The sequence below is a fragment of the Hydra vulgaris genome, chromosome 14 (genome assembly GCF_038396675.1).
Source record: "Hydra vulgaris chromosome 14, alternate assembly HydraT2T_AEP".
In the NCBI taxonomy this organism is placed as follows: domain Eukaryota; kingdom Metazoa; phylum Cnidaria; class Hydrozoa; order Anthoathecata; family Hydridae; genus Hydra; species Hydra vulgaris.
In genome coordinates this window covers 8850736-8873483 of record NC_088933.1, presented here as the reverse complement: position 1 = coordinate 8873483, position 22748 = coordinate 8850736, and the positions used below count along the sequence as shown (strand labels likewise).

General features: G+C 29.4%; 1 protein-coding gene across 4 annotated transcripts in view; it reads right to left on the bottom strand.

Moving 5' to 3' along the window:
* Positions 1 to 15971: 15971 nt before the first annotated feature.
* LOC100209114 (erbin) overlaps positions 15972 to 22748 on the bottom strand; it is a 66570-nt gene continuing 59793 nt past the window's right edge. For all 4 annotated transcript variants that reach the window (XM_065817619.1, XM_065817617.1, XM_065817618.1 and 1 more), the window contains 9 exons: positions 21159 to 21282; positions 20974 to 21071; positions 20736 to 20891; positions 20527 to 20670; positions 19390 to 19552; positions 19262 to 19293; positions 18944 to 19036; positions 18778 to 18852; positions 15972 to 16705 (listed from right to left, as the gene is read on the bottom strand). In XM_065817619.1, the coding sequence (XP_065673691.1) occupies positions 16595 to 16705; positions 18778 to 18852; positions 18944 to 19036; positions 19262 to 19293; positions 19390 to 19552; positions 20527 to 20670; positions 20736 to 20891; positions 20974 to 21071; positions 21159 to 21282 (996 nt within the window). In that variant the 3' untranslated portion in view covers positions 15972 to 16594. The remainder of the gene's footprint in view (positions 16706 to 18777; positions 18853 to 18943; positions 19037 to 19261; positions 19294 to 19389; positions 19553 to 20526; positions 20671 to 20735; positions 20892 to 20973; positions 21072 to 21158; positions 21283 to 22748) is intronic.

The window sequence follows — 22748 nt, the reverse complement described above, 5'->3', positions numbered from 1 at the left end:
AGTTTTTTTGCTTAAATAGCTAATTAAATTATGAATAGTTTATCAAATTTAATGACACACCCTATTAGATATATTAGGGAAGTGGCAAATCAAAATAGTTTTTTTGCTTAAATAGCTAATTAAATTATGAATAGTTTATCAAATTTAATGACTTTATAAAAGAAGAATATCGCACCAAACGTTAAAACTACTTAATGAAAATAATTAGATAAAAATTATTGATGCATAGAGTAGCACATAATATAATGTAACACATTAAATTTGCTTCACAAAAGTAAAAAAAATTTAAAAAAATATCTTGCCTCCGTTTTGCAGAAATAATAGACAGGTTTGTTTATTAAACCTCTTTAGGCATTGTAAATACGCATTATGTTTATTGAGCGATATATATCACCTCTAGATTTCGCATAATGGAAAAAAATACCTTTAGAATTAAACAATTTAAAATTATTTTTCATAAATATTGAAGTAAAATGAAATTAAAAATCTTTTTTGCAAAACATACTTGTAACATAAAGCCTGATTACACTGCATCTAATTGAAGACCAGCCGGCTTTATCTGGGTGAACAGCATCCACTTATCATCTATTGAAGTTTATTTAGTGTTCCTCTAAGAAAACGAAGCAAAAGTTTAGTTGCTTTCAAACTTCTCGTTTAATAGCTAGCAACCCCAAACCGTATAAACGTTCTTGACTCATAGTTGAATGCATGTATGTTTTGATTTTAAATTTAAAAAGCTGCGTTCTTTAGTTGCCACGGAAACTGAAGTTGATAATACTGTTCTATGAGCAACATAGACATTTAAATAGATTTCAGCCAAATTATTACGCGCAATGAACGTTAACACAAATGGAGATCTGAAGTCTTCTTGTGTATCCAAACAGATATTTCGCAGCTCATAAGCTAATTCTTTTGCATCTATGTCTGATTCATTGAACATAGAGTCCGTCATAGCAACTTGCACGTTTGTGGAAAAGTTCATGAATCATTGTTTGAGCAAGTTTTCATTTGCTGAAAATGATATAGGAAACTAAATTTGATATTGAGTTCTTCAAAATTGAAATTCGTTTGTTGAGCTGTTGTTGAGCCACGTTAATAAAATAAAAGAAGAATTTAATTCAAAGATGTTCTTTTGTATCAGCAATTTGTTCGTCAGACTTTTCATACTCAAACTGTCGTTTAGCTCGACGTTATCAATTTGTAATGAATACACAAGGAATTTTAAGCTCTTTTGCAATTGCAGTGGCATTGACAAGACTATTCTTCAACTCATTGGGTCGGAGATTAGACAGACTAGTACGCGTTGCTTCCATAAGTTTGATTGCCACAAAAATATTTATTTAAGGTTTATGCAAAGCCTTTGTCACTTTATTTAGGCAGAATAGCTTTAAAACTGGACAAAAAGTAATTTTTTTTTGTTTTGGGTTTTTAAGTTAAATAGTTATTTTAAGGTTACTTGTTTGACTTAGGAAAAGTTACTCCGTAGATTTTTAAACATTTATTTTTAATTGTCAGACGTTTTAAGTACGCATCAAAGCCGTTTTTTAACTTAAAGGAGAAGAGTTGTACTTTGATTGTTTTGCTAAAATTCCTCAAACTATCGAACCCGTAATATTTTTCTTATGTATATGTCTCTTTCTGTCTGTCTGTCTGTCTGTCTGTCTGTCTGTCTCTCTCTCTCTCTCTCTCTCTCTCTCTCTCTCTCTCTCTCTCACACTCTATATATATATATATATATATATATATATATATATATATATATATATATATATATATACATAAATATATATATATATACTTTCATACCATAAGTTTACTTTTTTTTCAATTTATCAAGAAGATTTTATTATAAGGACATTGCAGGGTACCCCCTAGATCCGCCTCTGATATGTTATTTTTATTGTTTTGATAAAGTCTTAAATATATTCACTTTAATAAGGAAAAGTTGTAAAATTCTTGAAATAGAAGATATATAAAAATTGCAATTCTTTTTTTTTAGAGTTAAGTCGTGGCATATGTCAATGCTACTTTTAAAAGACTTGAGAATATTCATGTTTAAGTAATTATATGTGTCTTTGGCCTGGAGTCCTTCATGATTTTGTTAATTAATCTTCCAAAACATTTTTAACATTTGGGTCTAAAAATATACAGATATAAATGCAAAAAACATGTCACATGTTATGTTATGAGCCCTTAGTATGCTACTCCGACACTGTTAGTATGCTACTCCAACACTGTTATTATTGCACGACATTATACTACATAACTAAATATTATAAAAGTACTATAAACTCTGAAACAACTTAAAAACTCTGAAACAACTTTGAAAAAACATGTCTGCAATATGTGTTTAAAAAAATAAACATACACTACGTTAAATTTTATACTTTTCGTCCTTAACGTGTCCTTACTATACTGGTTGCTTTACGAAGTTGTTAATTTACTTTATGTTCTCGAATAGTGGTCGACCGAAAAAGAAAAAAAGCCAAAACCGAAATAAACCAAAGTTTTCGTTACTCTAGTTCGGTGCCGAAACCTAAACCGACATTTCGTCAAATATTTTACCGATACCGACATTTCGGTCAGTCAAAACTAATTTTACTAGAAAATTTTATTTAAAAATGAATTTATACATTTGCTGTTTTTTTATACGTGCATTATGTTAGAATTGATTACACGTGTTTTACAAATTGAAATTTAATACATAAGTCGGCGATATAAGTTAATAGCGAAAGTTAACTGAATTTGATTTTCTCTGCAAAACAAGAATTTTTCAAGGTATTTTGTGAAAATTCTCAACTTTAGTGCAAATTCTCAAAATTTTTACAAAAAATACATTATCCAGTTTTTACAGCATGTTTTTCAAAAACACCTCTTTCCAGTTTTTTAAGCGAGTGGACACCCTGTTATAACAACTACACGATTCTGCTATCGGTTTCGTATAAAATAAATAATAAACAATAGTTAAAATAAACAAAAATTATATGATACGAGGTGTAAGACATAAAAAAATCATTATTGCTTTCGTGTAACGAAAATGGTAACAAAACCGATGGTAGAATTGTGTAGTAATTGTGTAACCGATAGTAATCGTGTAAAGATTTTAGAAGGAGAAAAAGAAAAAATGCAATATGTCGTTTAATATTTGTTTTTCGTTAATTTAACGGTTTTAACAATAAAGTTATTGATGACTATGACTTGTGCATAAACCATTTCTCCTTTAAATAAATGCTTATTCTGAACACCTGTTCGATTTTGTTTGTTTTTATTACTTATCCTTTATGCTAAGTTTTTTTAATGAGTAAATAACTATTTCATACTTTTCTGTGGCCTTTCAATTATCAATCCAGTTCAAGCAAAATTTGACACATTTAATAATATGGTGACACATTCAATTTTCTCAACAGAACTTGAGAAGCATTTAAAGTATCAACAGGTGGAACAAATTTTATGATAAAGTAAGTAAGAAGATCACAATAAAGTAACATAACAAAAATCCCGATAAAAAATTAATTAGTGTCCAAGACTAGTTTTGACCAGTCAACAAAGTATAACAGACTAGTCAAAGACTAGTTTTGTCCAAAAACAACAAAGTATAACAGAATGGGAAAATGAGTGTGTAGCTTCTAGGGTGTTAAAAAGGGTAAAAGGGTGCTTTCTCTCGTTAGAAAATTAACAAAAAACTAGTTATTCCTATAATAAAATTAACTATTCCTTAAAAGGAAAAAGTTCATCCTATTAATGATTTAACCAATCTCTTACCTCCTCCTCTCAGGCTTTACCTAACAAAATATATATTCCATCCAAACGCAACAAGAAACATTAAACCGTGAGCAATAAACAGTCTTTTTCTACCCAAATTGAAAAATGACAAAAACGTCAAGGAATATATATAAGCACTGAGAGAACAAAGAAAAAAAGTTGAGACATGCTTACGGGACAAAGGAATCACCAATATCTCCGCAATTAATCTCACAAACAATGAACTCAACGTATTTAGTAAACGACTAAAGTTTATTGTGGCACTTCAATGCATTCTTAATAGTTACTACCAAACAGAACTTGGGAAATTTATAAGAAGAATGAGGCTAAAATTGTTCTTCAACAAAACAAAAACAAATATTGCATTCAAAAAATTATGGAACATAAAAACTAAACCAAGATGAGAACCTCCATAAACAGATAGTAGAAAAGTCTTGAGATATTTTAAAACTTAGATTAGTGTTGGATAAAGAGAGGGGAAACCAAACCAGTAATGTAACGAAGGATGAACTCAAAGCCCTGAGATCACTAAAAGAAAACGAGGAATTACTATCAAAAATACGGACAAAGGAGAAACATATGAGTTGTGAACACCGATGACTACAAAGTCAAATTCTTGGGCATGTTACAAGATTGTAACACTTACAAGAGACTACAATATGATCCTACCCAACATACACTCAACGAGGTCAACTTTCTAATTGATTATATATGTAACAAATACTCGATAGATAAAAACAGGGGAGAAACTCAGACCAGATAACACATGTCAATGTCCGTTAGTCTACGGACTACCAAAAACAGACAAATTAAGAGTACCCCTCCATCCAATTGTCACAGGATGTGAAGGATCCACGGATAATCTTTCCAAATTAGTCACAGAACACATTCAAACCCTAGCAGAAATACTACCTCCCTTCTTTAAAGACAGCACCGAATTATTACGTGTGCGTGTGTGTGTACACATTTATGAGTAAGTAAGTGGGTTCATATAAAGGTGTGTAGGCATCATGCACATTCTCATATAGATATATGGATATACACAATAGTTTAAGTATGAGTGTGTATATATGTGTATGATCGTCTATTAATAGAATAGGAGGAAGAGGTGCAAAAATACATAAAAATCTTTGAAGAAATTTTCGAACATGAAACAAAGGAGGAATAAACGATTAATGACTTGTGCCAGACTTTATTAGAAGACGAAATAAAGTCTCCACAAACAACTGAAGAAGAAAAATTAGGCGGAGGTTGGACCACAATCCTTAACATATGATTAAAAAATATTTGTATGATCTATTAAGTTTTAGAGTAGAAATTACGCATAAATAAACAACGCTTTATAAATAAGACTTTCCTATAACCTCTTATATCTCATTTTAATAAATTGAGCTCATTCCAAAACAAAAATACAAACCAAGCGCGCCCCATAACATAAAAACAAACCATTCAGTTAATAAAAAACTGCGAATAAAAGCCAGTTTCTTTTAGATAATCTGCATAGCTCTCTCTGGAAAACTGTCTCTTGACAACAGTAGTAGTACAACAGACAACTGAGTAGATTTAAATAAAATTACTAATGCTAACACTCTAACTATTGTGAGAATAGTTTTCCTATTTCTCTTTTGCTATAACGGGTCCAATTGGCACGCTGGATACTCAGATTTTCTCTGAATATCTCATGCAAATGTAGGTAAGATGGTCATGATGGAGTGTCTGAAAATCTATTACGCGTCTAATTTAAGCGAACATCCAATTAATTGTTTGTAAGTAAGTCTAATGAATCTTAAATTAAATCTTTTTATGAAACAAAGCTTTAAGATATTTAACTGTATTTAACATTTGTGCACAACATAAAAAAATTAATAGTTTTGAAAAAAATATTCAACAGGTTTTATTTATTTGTTTTTTGTTTTTTTTTCATTACAAATTAATATATACAAATGTTTCATTACCATAATAGATACATACAAACAAGTTACAATAAAAATTATTTAACTAATTCAAGAGCGTTGATAATTGCAAAACATCTAAGGATCTTGTTGTTGAGAACCACTGCAAAGTAAATAGCGCATTATATATAAATATATAAATGTAAACGTTATGAATAAACTGAGCTTTTACATTATATCGAAAACTTGTGTTGATAAAATAGTAACTCAAAAGATTTTTAAAGCACATACGTATATTGTCGAAAAAAAATAACCTCTTTTAACTTTCTTTTAAAAGAGTTATAATTCCATTCACATGAAAAATTAATATTATTCAAGAAATTTTTGTTCCACAGATACGCTCAAAGAAATGGTTTATATATAAACGGTATACAAAATTGGCTAGAATTAATTTTCGAAAACAGTTTGCACTAGAAAATCCTAGTTCCGTAAAATTTATTCGTTTTTTGTTTTTGATATATACAGATTACAAAAAAGTAATAGAGATGATCTTGTTTTACATTTGAACATAAAACAAAAAATATTGTATACAAAAAATTGCTATATAATACATTCATTTTCTATAAAAATGGCTTTGAGTTTGTACCTGATCACAAACTCAACGAGCTAAACGTGCTATATGCAAAGTTAAAATGGCAATGAATAAATGAAAAATACAATTAATTTAAGGTATGCCTATTTAAAATGCTTTTTTATTTACATAAACATTTTGAACATTTGTTGCTTAAATTAGTGTTAAATTACTAATTAGTAGATTATTACCTTCACTAAATATACAATCTTCATCTACAACTGTTTTCATCTTTAACCAACTTATTATTATTGCTGTGGTTGTATAGTTTATAGTATATTAAGTCGTATATGTAGTGTAGTGAGGTTATCACTATGATTTATCACCATACCAAGCCTTAATAAATTAAGTCTCTGCCTTCTTTCTACTAGAAGCCTAGCAATCAAAAAATAATAATAAAGACAATTGCTTCTTTTCTTAATTCACAAAAATAAAATAATGAAATTCAATAAATTTTTTATATTTTAGCTATATTTAAAAATATTTTATATTTTAAATTTTTTATATTTTTATATTTTATTTTAACAAAGAAATTAATAATAATTGGTATAAATTTCACTACCATTGATATTTACTAATGCATTATAAAAAATAAATTACATATTTATTTTAATTAGCTGTGCATAAATCATATTTTTACTTATTTATTTTACTTATAATAAATTATTTAATTATGTTTCTTTAAGTTGTTTTAACGGTATTAAGTTTGATATTTTCATGTTTGCAATGTTTTTAAACCGTTTATAAGGTTTTCTAGATATTATATAGATATTTTAATATATGGAACAATAAATAAAAGGAAATAAATATTGTAATAATTAAAACATTGCAACTTAAAAAAAAGAGCCAAGAGCTTAGTTTTACATTTTTTTTGCACAGTGCTCTTCAAGAAACCTTTGTAATTCATTAAAAGTATGCATGAATAAAAACATAATTAGTAGATTTTTTAAAGCATCCAAATTTGTTTGTATTCGTATATTCGTATACAGATGAAGTCTTGGTTGTTTATGCCACTAAGAAATTGATGTAAAATGATTTAAACACAAATGCTCAACTAAAGCAAAATAAAATAATTGTTTTTGCATTCGAGGGGCTTAACAAAACTTCAAGTGAATCGATGTTCGAGTTACCGGTATTGAAATGTATTTGCCAATTCTCACAAATAAAACTATGTGTAAACAAAATCTTTTTTGGTACTTGAGAAATAACCTGCATTTATAACCTAGTATTCAATTACGAAGTTACCTGCACTCTTACAGAAAAAGAAAATTGTGTCATCAAAACCCTTTTGAAATATTAGAATATGAATAACCAATGCATGTAAATTAAAACCATGTTTATTAATCATATCCTCTTAGTTGAAAGTTTTTGATTTGATAAGATGCATTTTTCTTTAGACGTAAGTTTTTTTTTTTTTTTGTTTTTTCTGTCAATATTGTTGTTATTTTATAATTTACTCCGCACTATTTCTAATATATATTTTTTCTCCTAATATTTGCTTCTTCTTGCTATCTCGCTTATTATCCTTATACTTTATAATTTTTTTTCTTCAATAAGCTATTGTCCAGGCTTCGGTGAGAAGCGAGAGTTTAAGCTCTCGCTCTCGTCCACACTTCCCTAAAACGGTTTACGGGAGCAATATACGGCTCTTGCAAAAGTAATTTTTTCATTCAAAAGTATGATTATCATTGTAACTAAAATGAAAAACACAAAGTCATTTTTATATATATAAAAAAATTAATTGTATAATAAACTGCAATGCTTTTAAAAAGGCACGATTTAAATGCAAATGTTTTTGATTAGATTGGGCTAACTGATAAATATAAAGTTATTACACACTAAAATATATTGATAAACTATAATTACTATATAATTTATAAAAAATATAATTATAACTATATATTTATTTAACTGATAAAAAAATAAAACTATTACACTCTAAATTATTGCATAATAATTTTTATTTTATTTAATGAATTATATATTTTATACAGTGGTTTTCATAAATTTAGACGCACTCATTTTTTTTACATATATGTAAGAAAATACTTAAAATAAAAATAAAATAAAAGTGCTACCGCAATGTTTGATATATAAATTAATAGAGGAAGTGAAACTCTATTATAGAGTACTTTAATTTTTTTTACAGGATGTTTATTACTCATTCTATACCAATTAATACATAAAAGTTAATTGATAAGCTTGATTTTATTTTATTCATAAATTTAGACGCACAATCAAAAAAGTCTTATATCTTGTTAATTGATAGTTAATTAGTAGTTTTTTCCCATATTCCTCATTAATAGACCTAAATTAATTGATTTTGTCAAAAAACCTTATGTAAATATGACTTACCTGGAATTAGTTAATCATTATTTAATTAATAAACAATAATGGGCAAAAGACGTATCACTCAAGGTGAAAGATGGCAAATTATTGCTCACATCAAAGAAGGAACCAAAAGTAGGAGACAAATTGCCAGGTTAATTGGAGTTTCTGAGAAATGTTCGGACAACGAAGCAAAATTTTCATCACACTGGTGGTGCCAGCGAGAAAACAAGGCCATGTAGACACTTGTCAACCACCAGAAAGGACGATAGTGTCCTTTTTAGAGCTGTCAGAGCTAATCCAAGAATTTGTTACAAAGAGTTGACCACATAATTTAATACAACGCAAAATACATCTATTTCTCAAAGTACAGTCCGCCGAATACTTATCAAATACGAGATTGGAGTCTACACTGCTTTGAAGAAACCACTCCTTCGTCCGTATGATAAACAAACGAAACTAAAATGGTGCCGTGAAAGAAGGTATTAGCCAGGTACATTAGACCGATTGTACAAAGTGGAGGAGACTCGGTAGGAATCTGGTCATACTTCAATTACAAAGTTGTTGGTATGTGCCAAACATACACCGGAAGAATCAACTCCATAATATACGTAGAAGTACTGGAAAACAACCTAGTTTCATCAACTGACCTGCTTATGCTCAATGATAAACCATGGAAACTTCAACAAGATGGCGCTACTGCACATACTGAATACCATACAAAAGAGTGGTTTAACGATAATAATATCAAGACAATGCCGTGGCTTCCATACTCACCTAATTTGAACCTGATTGAAAACATTTGTGCTTGGATTGACCGTGAATTGGCAAAGGTTCAAATTTTCACACTTGGCCAGCTGAAGGACGTCCTTAAGGAGGCCTGGTATAGGGTCCCAGAAGCGATGTGCAAAAATCTTGTTGAGTCTATGCCTAGAAGAGTTCTTAGTTGTATTAAAGCAAAAGCCGGATACACAAAATATTGATTGGTTCATAAATTACGCCTCCTAATGTATCGTGCGTCTAAATTTATGAATAATTTTTTTTGTCGTATTTTTTTAATATCATGTAGTTGTACCTAATTATTACCTAATATTTGTATTTTTTTTGTAAATATTTTTTAAATTTTGTATTCTGTATGTATTTATCTAATAAACAGAAGAAAAACTAAACCGAAATCTTTTTTTGATTTCGTTTTATAGTTAAAAAACTAAAAATTTCTATTCTCAAATATGATTGGGTTTAAATTTATGAAAACCACTGTATATTAATTACTTTAATATATTATTCACTTTCATTGTCGAATTTGTAACTGTTGTATTAATTCTTAAAATGCCTGCATTCTATTTCAATAAGAAATTATAAAACATTTTTATAAGTTTTTTATAAATTTTTTTTTATCAAATAAATAATGTTGTTAATAAATAAATGGATAGCTAAAGCGAAAACCCAAAGACAACGCTCGTTTAAAGAATTTTTTGCGCCATAACGGCGCAAAAAACGACGCTCGTTATGCATATGTTCTTGTAACATTAACGTTACAAACATATGCTTTTAACAAGTTTAAAACCAAATTTTGCATTTAATAAGTAACTTTTAATGGAAAAAAAAAAGATAGCTTGTGCAAACCAAAAGCTCTCGTATAAAGATGTTTGAAGGAGCAGCTTGTATGGCTCACCATGTTCGTTTTAGGAGAGCCTTTTTCCGCTCTCGCTCTCATTTACTCCCGCCGAGGCCTGATTGTCTATATCTATAAACAAAAACTAATAACGTTTTTTTTTTTTTTAAATCTAATCAACGTATATCAAAAAGCTATTGATAATAACTTGGAGGGAGGAGGGGTGCTATGAATGGGAGGAACGCAGTCAATCTGTCTCTTTGCAATTAAATTTTTTAACCTTCTATTATAATACCTATATCTTATGTATAGAGCAATGTAGCTTGTTTTTAAAAGTTCCATAAATATACTTTTAAGTGTAAGTTATTCAACGCTCGTAGCTGTATTGCTCAAATTACAACTCTTTTTAAACATACGGAGATTTAAACGTTTACATGGGAGATCAGTGTATCTACGGCTCGATTCATGGGTACTTTGTACATGGAATCACATCGCTTCAATATTATAAATGCGATTACATAGATCAAATAGTATTTAGAATATTGCTATATAAGTTACTAAAAGTTACTAAAAAATTCTTTTATGGTATGAAATAAAATATGACCTTCAAATATTTTCAAATGCGTAGGGTAATGGCGAACGTGGGGTAACTCCGAACATGGTCAAAACAGCATAATACAAAAATATATTTGACAATTGCTTTTTACCTGCTGAGAGGGGACCCCATGCTCAGTTACAGACGTACAGTAGTGTAATGATTGTTGTTCACGATAATTTGATCCTAACTTTTTCTGATAATTTTATGCAACATTTTTTACCCCACGTACGTAGGATAATTCTAAACACCAACGGTCTTATTTTAGCCCTAAATTTTTATTTTATAATAAGATTTATAAAAATTGTTTTTGAAGGGTTGTGACTGATTAGTTAGACTAATTTATAAGCAATAAAAATATATAATATCAGTTTCGTACAACTGGTATCTGTAATTTGCATTCCCGCTCAGCTGTTTGCCAATACCTCACTCTCCCCTACGTGATGTGGAAAGTTAAAAAAAGTAAGAAACAGTAAACAAAATTTGGTTGTGGAAAACAAGTTTTTATAGTATGAGACATTTATAAAAGATTGTAGCAATTCAACATTGCCGAAGTAACAGTAGATGTTGCCAAGTAACAACAGTAGATGCAAATCCATTTGCAAAATAGCTAGTAGTAGTAGTGACGCCAGCAAGAGACTTGTAAAAGCACTATTGAAACTAGTAGAAATTGAAATAGTAACTAATAAAAATGCGGTAGTAGCGGTTGTTGCAGGGCTCGCAAAAGATGTATTCTTAACAGTAGAGGCAGTGCTAAGAGAAATTGATGAGACGACTGGTCTTGCATAGAAAAAGTGCAATTTTTTTTTTCCCCTTTCAATCTTTCCGTCGTTTAAGACGTTTTCCTTCTACAACACACAATACCCGTTTTAAAGACATAACACTGAAGTAAACCATAGAAAACATTGTTATGTAATGTTTCTAGATTTAAATAAGTTATAACAAACTTATTTAAATCTAGTTTGAAACTAAGAAATTCATAAATAACATTCAAAAAGCGTTTTATATTGCGAATAACTATGGTGGTACAACACCAAATATTTTCTCAAAATTGAAAAATAAATGATTTTTTGATTGTTCGCTCATTTGACCGGCAATTTATTGTAGATTAATAATATAAAAAGCTTATTCCCAACTTATTTTTTAATTTTTCGATAAATTAACTAAGTAAAAAAAGTTTATATGGAAATGACAAAAATTTTTAATTTTCTTTTGCGTTTTTATCTTGTGAAGCAGAAGTGTAAACCACTTCCAAATACCAGGAAATGTTTATTATACTATTTTCTTGGTTAATTTTAAGGTCTCAAAAAGTTTTTTTTTACTTGATGAAAAAAAATTGATATGATTTTTTATGTACTTTGAAAATCTTAAAATCCAAATGTCAATACCTTACTTGAAATGTCTAGAACATATGTAAAAATTTCATGGATTTTGTGTTAATATACTACTGTGATCAAAAAGTAAGGTGAATTTTTAATTTAAACTTCCCGCCTTATTCGAATCGTCCAATCTTTTTTATTTTTAAGTTGGTAGGAATGTCATTAACATTTGCGCCAAATTGCATGTCAAACTCATAATTATTTTTTTTTGTTTACGCTTGTTTCTGAAGTACCAAAAGTGCATTCGGCGATTTTCACGATGTCTAATTTTGTTGAGCAAAGAAGTGCTATTAAATTTTGTTTGCGGAATGATATTTCTGCTGCTGAAACGTATCGAATGTTGCAAAAAGCCTTCGGTGAAGAGACTATGTCTCAAAAAAATGTTTACAAGTGGTACAAAGACTTCAAAGAAGACCGAGAACTTGTTGATGACTTGGAACGCTCCGGACGACCATCGACTTCGATTGATGATCGCCACATCAACAAAATCAAAGAATTGGTGCTTGCAAATCGTCGGTTAACCATTCGAGACCTTGTTGACATGGTTGGAATATCATTTGGGTTGGTGCAAGCAATTTTGAAGGATCATTTGGGCCTCAGAAGACTCAAATCACGTTTGGTGCCAAAATTTTTCAACTTCTTTGAAAAAGAGCGTCGCTTTAAAACGTGTGAAGCAATGCTTTCTGACTATCAAGACGTCTACAAACAAATTATTACTGGCGATGAGACTTGGGTCTACGCATACGACCCTGAAACAACCGACCAATCGAGTGAATACCGTGAAAAAGGCGAGCCAAGACCGAAGCAACCACGTCAAAGTCGCTCAAAAATCAAGGTCATGTTGACTGTTTTATTTGATTATTGTGGTGTCGTGCACTACGAATTCTTTCCAACTGGCCAAACTGTCAACAAGGAATATTATTTAAGCGTTATGCGACGTTTGCGTGAAGCTATTGGCAAAAAGAGACCGGAATTATGGGCCAATAACTCTTGGATTTTGCACCACGATAATGCGCCTTCGCACACAGCACTGGTTCTTCGTGAGTTTTTCGCCAAAAACTCTACCCATGTTGCTCCACAACCACCGTATTCGCCCGACTTAGCACCGTGTGACTTCTGGCTGTTCCCAAAGCTCAAGAGACCACTCCGGGGAAATAGTTTTGAGTCCATTGAAGAGATCCAACGTGAATCGGCACGCGCATTGAGGCTATCCCAACCCGGGAACTTTTCGGCATGCTTCGAAGACTATAAAAAACGTTGGCAAAAGTGCATTGGGGCCGGGGGGGGATTATTTTGAGGGGGACGATACAGATTTGGAAGAATAAATAAAGATTTTTCATTTTATAAAAAAATTCACCTTACTTTTTGATCACAGTAGTATTTCAAGTTATCGCGTTTTCAATGGACCCATTAAAATGAATGTTTTTTCGATAAATTCGAGGCAAAGTAATCGAGGCAAAGTAAAATGAAGTATGAAATAGCATTCTAAATTAATGCAATTTTTATAGATATAAAATTTATCTTTTTTTATTTAAGTTTGAACATTTTAGAATATTTGGTGGTGTGCCACCTTAATCTCTTATGCAAACTGATATATAAATATTATCTAATAATATACAACTTTAAATATTAAATTTTGCTGTTTGTAGCGAGTCGCTTTTTAAACGTAAAAGTGATTCGCTAAAAACTACAAAATAAAAAAGAATAAAAAAAAAGGAAAATAAAAATTAATTTAAAAACTGTCTTTCATAAACACAACGTTTTAATGACCTGTGCAGAGAGTTCCATTTTTCTATGAAAATGATAGCGTAGAATCGGTGCAATTACAATTATTTGCGGTATTCTTATTTTTATATTTTAGTTATTATAATTATTATTATTTTATTAAACACCCTCTGTTAACATTTTTACAAGGTAAAAATACATTAATAATAGTTTAAAATACCAAGAGAATAAAAGTTTGAGTTTGACTAGGGTATATTTTTGAATAGGGAATCATATTTTCAAACCAAATATGCATTGATATTTGGAAATTTAATACCCTTTTGTTAATATTGCACTAACAGTTGCACTTCACACTAAAAAAAAAAGGTAGAAATTTTTACCTTAGGAGTATATCACATATCCTATGTGATATACCCTTAGTAAAGTATAATTTTCTACCTTTTAAGGTAGAAAATTATATTAAAAACAATTATTTGTCACACAATTTTCTAACTTAAAGGTACAATTTTCTACCTTATAAGGTAGAAAATTATACCTTACTAAGAGTATATCACATATCCTACCTTAACTAAATATTTCTACCTTTATTTTTTAGTGTGTTCTGTTGTAATATAAAGAAGATACAGTGTTGACTATTTAGAGAGGTAGGTTTACTATCAAAGTATGGTTTATCAAAAGGAATATTCCAATTTCAGCTGTCAAAAGCTTTTTCAGCATCTAGCGAACATAAGTTAAAAGGCGAATTGTTGTTGATCTAATGTCTATTCGTTTCACTTTTTTTTTTTTTAAATTCAACATGCAAGGTCGAATTCTCGTTATTAAAACCAAATTGAATGGGATGCGTTTCTTGTTTTTGTTATTGTTTTGAAGTTGTTACAATTGTTAAAGAATTAAAATTACGCCAATTAACGATTTTGACTCAATTTTTATTTTAGTTGCTTTGATTTATAAGATGTATAAGATCCATAAAAATTTATGATTGTTTTTATTTCGTGTGATTTGTCGTTCAAATAACTGACATTTAAATCTCCGACAATTATAGATTATTTGATTTCCAAATTAAATAGGTTTAACAAGTTATTAAGTGACAAATTAAACGTTTTGTTAAGATATAATAGTCAACATTTTGAAAATCTTAAAGTTAGAACCTTAAGATATTCAAAATGTTACTGGAAATTAAGTAAAGAGTGTTGGCTTTTGAGAGTGACCTTATACTGCAGTTAAAAAGAAATGGTTTAATTTCAAAAACTTTCCTAGATACACCATATGAAGCTAACTTGTAGAGAAGACCAGCATGTCAAACTTTAACAAAATCTTTTGATAAGTCATGATCAATAGCCATTACCTTACCGTCTCTATCTAATACACTAAAGAATCTTTTAGTTGGAGACGCAAGTCAATTCAAGTCAGCCGCAGAACAAGCAGATCGAAAACTGTATTGATTGTTAGAGAGTTATTAGACTCAAGATGGAGTGTTAGAAGTGTGTTGATTATAGGCTCAAAGACTGTTGATTATAGACTAAAGATAGAGTGTTAGTGTGTTGATTATGGACTCAAGCAAATATTAAATAGTTTAAAGAGAATTAAAGAGAACTCTGGAACTTTTCTAAGACTATGGCAAGTTTGGCCGTGGAAGAGTTTTATTGAGAAATGACTTTTATAAGGGAAGCCAGAGTGATTCGGATGTCTAAACTAGAATGGCAGTAGTAATGCCAGTGAATTTAAAAAACGAATTGGAGAAAAAGTTCTTTGCAAAAAGTTCTTCTGCTTTATCTCTGGATAGGTAATAAGATCAAACCCATGAAAGATGAGATGTTGATCAAAGCCTCTAGAGTCTCACTTCTGAAATAAGATACGAGATTTAGCATTAGACAGCACCTTTTTGCATTGATTTCTTGGAATAATAAAAAAAGCGTTTGTTCTCAAGTGAGTTTTGACATCATCCTAGATCAAGGTTGTGGTGATTTCTATCCTGTCTGGTCCAATTACCATTCATATTTTTCACCCGCAAAATTTAACTTCGGATAAAAAATAAAACAAACGATTTTCGCTATTATCAATTAATAAAATGTTTATAAAACACAACTATTTACAAATTTCACAAATTCATTGATAAATAGAAAAAAAAATCAATACATTCTAAATGAATAGTTAAAACACATATAAAATGTTGCAACTTTTAACAACGTCCATCGAAATATAAAAGCATATGCAATAAGGACTTTTTAACAATTTTACCATCAATCCAAATTGCTAAAAAAGGTTGCTAAAAATCATCAATAGATTCCCTATTGACTACTTATATTATTTTATTTCCAATAACTTAATTGACATATGTAATAACAATTTTAATATTGTGGAAATAGTTAATACAAGTAATTATTTACATAGTAAATGTTTTAAATGATTATACGGTCGACAAAGACCTTTCGCCCAGCAATGGCTTCACCGACTCAATGTAAAATTAACTGCTTTATGGAATATGAATATAAATGTCATTTACTAAAAACGTGAGGTTTCTTTAGGCAATTGAGAGATGCACATCTTCGGCACTCTAACCAAACCGAACTTAATTTTCGCCTTTACCATAAATCTTCCTCTAGAATTGTTTGGCTCAACGTAGAGTAACATTCTATACTAATGCAGTACTGATTTACACAAATCTCATTACGTCTGATCATAATGCCTTCTAGAGAGCGTCATGTAGACTACGTCGCATGATTTTAAGACATCTACAGCGTCGTTATGATGAATGTTAGTGAAGTCAATATCGTTGACCTAAATTAAATAAAATTAAATTATCTTTAAAAAAAAATTAATTAATATAAAAAAAGTTCAATACTTAGTATAATAGGTATTGAAATTCGTGAAATTTTTAATTTGTTATTACTTTATTACAAAATTTTTAAGCTACAAATTAAACAGAAATGTATTTATACAGAGTATTATTTCTTTATTAGTTTCAATTTCAAAAATCTTCTATTAGACTATTCTGATTTTTCCATTACTAAAACGAATTAACTTGAATGGGTCTTTTACGAGATATTTGTCAACTTTCTTGAGGCAGGAATTTATCCTAAAACTGATGCTTTTTTAACCCGTAATCAGTGCTGTGCTACATTTAAATTTTTTGCAACCTTTGAAAAACTGTGTTACTGTGATCAAACATAACTTTGAGGCGTCAAATGTTTTTTCATTAATTTTTCTTGCAACACTTTCCTTTACCTATCTTTATATTCAAAGCCATTTTCAGCGGATTGGATTATATCGGAGATGGTTTATATTGAAGTATTTCATATTTTAATGTTCCAAGATGAAGTTCTTGCCGTAAGATCGATATGCTAGATAAAATTTAACTCGCGGTCTGTAAGCTACGTGTTTTGACGTCATTTCCTTAGAAGAATGTAATTTTTTTACAAAATATAATATATTTATAAAGAAAGTGTATTAAATTTGTAACAAAATGAGTATTATTTAAAGAAAACTTTGTAGTTATACAATATAATTAATTATTCGAGTGTATGTTTTTTTAAGATTCAAACTTTTCACGATTTTTTATTAAATACTTGTTAAAACTAAATATTTAGTTATAAAATATCATAAAAAGAGCATATAAATTAAAATTTATTAGGGTTTCAAAAAGACTAAGAATTACTACATTAAACATTTACCCATGGCAAAATATATCAGTTTGTAGATGTATTTATAACCTAAAATGGATCCAAGAAATTTAAATCAAACAATTATGTTAGAACTCATATACTTTGTTAATAGCTTTATTGAAATTAATTTACAATTAACAAAAACAGTTTTTAAGTTTTATCTAAAACTGGAGATATTGCTGAATTATCTCTAAACTGTGTATTTATTTTGGAAAAATTTGTAAGACAGGAATGTTGCTTGGACCACAAGTCGTGGAAGAGTTTAATTGAGAAATAAATTTAGCAATGGAAGCTGGAGTGATTTGGATGTCTAAAAATGGGTTAACCTGTTTAATTGGAATGGCAGGAAAAGTATAGCGTTTGGAGTCCCTTTATTCTCTAGCACGTTTTGCTCTCCTGTTTTTCTTCATTGTTGGAATACTAATTAGTCAGAATAATTCATTTAGTAAATGCAGACCAAATTTCTTTAGAGGTTTCATCGCTATTGCATAAACACCAACTGTAAGTTAATAACTAGATTTCAAAATTTTTTGAAATATGTTCACAAAAATTACAAAAACAGTTGGCTGCAGTGAGTTATCTGGAACGAGAAACAAAACCAGTGTCAATGTTCATTAAACTTTTAGACAGCACTCTACTTTTTAATACTGTTATAGTTCTGTAACAAAAAAGCCTGATCAGCAGAAAAGATCATTAAGTATGCATTCTGGAATGGTAATGTGTGGTTCAACTTTTTATAAGTTTCTTCTTATATTCAGCAGTTTTTTTAATTCACCAAACAATTAATTTATTGAAAGCAATTTTTAATTCATTTTGACCCTAATGCAATAATTTGATGTTAGAAACAGGTGGTCTATTAATGTTTAACTGTTATTGAAAAAAAAACTTCGTCTCTTTACAAGTGACATAATTGAACTTTTTTGCATGTTTATGTTTCAAATATGTAACATATTTGTTTCACTTGTGCAACTATTTTGACATAAGAATCCACATATAATTCATTTCCAAAATTAACCTCGTTGTCTGGGGAAAAAAAAAATCGACACTAATACTTGGATTACTTAAGTATTCACTTACAAATTGTATCCACATCTACCTGATAATTAAGATAATCAAGATGAATACAATAAAAATTTCATCAAATGTCATCAAGATGAATACAATAAAAATCTCATCGAAGATGAATACCTCAAGGACCTTGTCTCCTGGTTGTAACAGAGAAGCAGCAGGACCATCAGATAAAATCTTTGTTATGAATATTCCCTTGAGAAAAAAAAAAGAAAGCTTGATAAGAAGAAGGATACTAATTACTAATATCTTACTTTTATCAGAATTTTGATAAATAAGCATATACCATATCATCTGGTCGAAAAGGATTTCCAGGAGAGTTAACACCACCAGAAACGCTAAAGCCCAGATTTGGTGTTTTCTTGATGGTAACCCGAATCTAGTCGACAGAATTAATTATTCAAAAATTACCTAACTATTATTATTTTTAAACTATTAATTACAATTATTAATACAATTGATTAATAAAAGGTTATTAATTAATTCTAAGATTATTAGTTACTTATTATTACTAAGATTATTAGTTAACAATAAAGTAAAATAAACAATAAAAGAAACAAAACAAAAAATTTCAAACAAATCAAATAAAAATCTAAAAACTTACAATATCTTCTATCTCGTGGATTGTTGGGTACTCTTAAAACAAGTGCATCATAAATATCATAAATATACATCAACTTATACATTACCTATATTTAATAATTCAAGAAAAAACTTTTTTTTGACTACTACCATTCCTCCATAAGTTTGACTCCTCAACTAACTGCATGCTTCCAAGTCCGGAATCTGAACTCAGCTTAATGTTTGGTTTAACTGAAGAATCAAGGTCATCATCACTGTAGCAACCAAGCGATGGAAGTTTGTATGATGAACTACTTGAGTTACTTGTAAGTCTCTAAAAATGTAATGTTATTGATGACAAATAAAAACATATAAAATTTTTTAAAATGCTCACAATTTAAGATTTCCTTTCTACAGAACGAAAAATATTATTTACTTAGTTTTGGTCTACTATGTGACCTTGTTAACAGATACATAACATTGTAGACAGATACACCTTTAAGAAAATTTTTGTATCAACATTCTGATTACTTTGACTTGTCAATTATATAGTTTAAGCACGGTTCAGAGGTGAAGATTTTATAATAAGGTTGTGTAGACATGAGATGAAGGTGTTACACCAGGTTTCTGATATTACTGTTACTTTGTACAAACATAAAAACAGCAATATCTACAGTTATAAAGTGAGGAAAGAAGTGAGAAAATAGGTTTTAGTAATAACATAGAAACAACAATATCTGCAGTTATGAAGTATCTTATGAAGTGAGGATAGTAACTTTTTTTTATGTTTATGTTTTTTGATTATTTTTGAATATTCTAAAGCAATTCTAAAGAAAATTCTTTAGGAAATTTTTCTTCATTTTTTACTAGCTACTTTATTATTTATTTAATTTTGATCATCACAACCACAAGTATATAATCAAAGTTTTTATTATCATCACAACCACAAGTATATAATCAAAGTTTTTATTATCATCACAACCACAAGTATATAATCAAAGTTTTTATTATCATCACTACCACAAGCATATAATCAAGTTTTATAACTATTTGACCTACCTGAATCATTGGAAAGTTTTAAATGAGTAAATGAAAAAGAACTCTCTAATTAGCCTTATATCCATACACACTGACATACACATCCAGATTTTTTTAGCCTCATCCACAATTTTACACATGCACATGCACACATGCGCACACACACACAAACACATACAAGTCTTAGCCTTACCCATATTCACACTCCCACAGTGAACAAATCTTTATAAATTCTAAACATGTAAGCAAATTGACACATAATTTATAAACCTGAATTGACTGACTGTTGGGACGAGTAAGCGATGTATTCTGTAACTGATCCAATAATTGTTCTTCCTCATCCTCTTCACCTGCTTTTGATGATGAATTCACAGTTTCAGTTTCTAATAATCTCATAATATGTTCCGATCTTATCTAAAATTAAAAACCTTTTAAAACATTGCCTAATTTTTTAGTTTAAACAGTTTATTTAAACTTACATTATAGTCTTTATCTGTGTCACCCTCTGAGAATACCATTTCACCATTAGAATGGTGTTCAGTTACATGACCTTTAGCAATTGCATGCTGACGAAATTGATTCACACGGTCCTTAATGTCTTTAGGAAAAGGAGTAGGTTGACGAGATAAGCGAACCTTTTAAATAGTTTAAAAGATGACTTGAGTAATGCAAGACTGATAGAAACAAATCAATCCTCAACAAAACAATAACACTCACCACTTGAGGGTCCTCTTCGTCTATGTCAAACAAAACAGAAGTGCGCTTTTTCCATTCCTCCTCGTGGTAAGTGGTTTGAAAATTTGATTGCTCATTATCTTATAAAAGATAAATAAAATGAAAAATTTATAAATTAAAAATACTTTAAAAAAACTAGGAACATAAATATAAAAAAATTAACTAACCTGGTTCATTCTCTTCAAAAATATCACCATCATTAATAGGACGCTGAGGAAACATATAACAGGTAAGAAAACGGCGTTCATTTATTGGATCCCAGTCTGTTTGCAGTGGAATCAACGGCTTTGCCTAATATAAAATATTTTAGGTATCAATTTCAAAAAAGGAAAAGTAACAATTTTTTTTTAAATAGTGATTAAATAAAATATTGAAAGTTTTGATAAAAATAAGAAATAAAATTAAAAAAACAAAAATAATAAACTTAATATAAACTTTAGTTGGCTTAACTAAATTATGTGATAGTAGTAGAACGCTCGCCTTATAAGTGAGAAGTTCTGAATTTGATCCCAACCATGTTCCTTGTAGTACTGCACTTAACTTGTTTCTCTGCCCAGCAGCCTCATTCATTAAGGTTTGTGTTTTGGAGTTATACGTTTTGGAGAGGGTTGTAACCACAACTAAAGTAGCCTCCTTGACTGTAGTAGCCTTCATGGCTTTGTGGAGATAAATTTACAATTGAAAAAAAAAAAAACTTTTGATATTATAGACTACAACTTTTTTTGGCTTCACTAAAATCTTCATTATATGCTACAATATTTATTGGCTTGACTAAAGCCTTCGATTTGTAATGTTGAAGGCTTAATAAACCTTCAATATTATAAACTACAATTTTTTTTTATTTAACTAAAGCCTTGGATATTATAGGCTACAACTTTGATATCAAAGGTTACAAAGCCTTTGATATTATAGGCTACAATAAAGCCTTGATAGTATTGGCTGCAATTTTTTTTGGCTCAACTACAATCTTCATTATTATATGCTACAATTAAAATTTTTTTTTTTTACAGTGTTTGTACTTTTGAATTAGAATGGTTTTGTTTATACAATGTCAATGTGTTGAAAATAATAAGAAAATTTTGAAAAAACTTTCTGTAATATGATGTAGAAGTGTGTAAATCATAATATGCGTAAGTAAGACCTATTTCTAATATTCTATGAATTTGGCAAATAAATTCCAAAATTATTAAATTTGCATACAAGGCTGTAATATTTTTTGGACACAGACATTTCCATCATTAAAAAAATCTCAAAGAGAAGAAATCATTAAACTTCAAAACAAAAACAACTTAACTATCATTTTAAATGTAGTAAAAACTTAATGATGTTTAGAAAAGCAAAATGACAGCAGTAGCTTAAATTCCTATAATAAAAACATTCAAGCATTTTCAACAAGCTTATAAATATCCTGAAATTGTTTTTGACCCTCATTTAAATTTAAACAAAAACTTTAACAACATCATCAGGACAGCATTATTATGACTTGATTGAATGCACAAATGTCTACTGTTGTTTACCAAAAAACCAGTTACAGTAGATTATAAATCTGTAATTTCACCTATGGTAACCCATATGCTAAACGCTAACTTTTCTTAAAATTAAAGCAAATTTTCTAATGAAAAAATGCAGTCTATGCATAATAATTACTTGAATTGAATATGCAAAAAAAACCTCACAGGCCACAGTGAAAAAAACCTCCTCACAGGCTACAGTGAAAAAAATGCAGAGGCTGCTGCAGTTGAAGAGACTAAGAGACT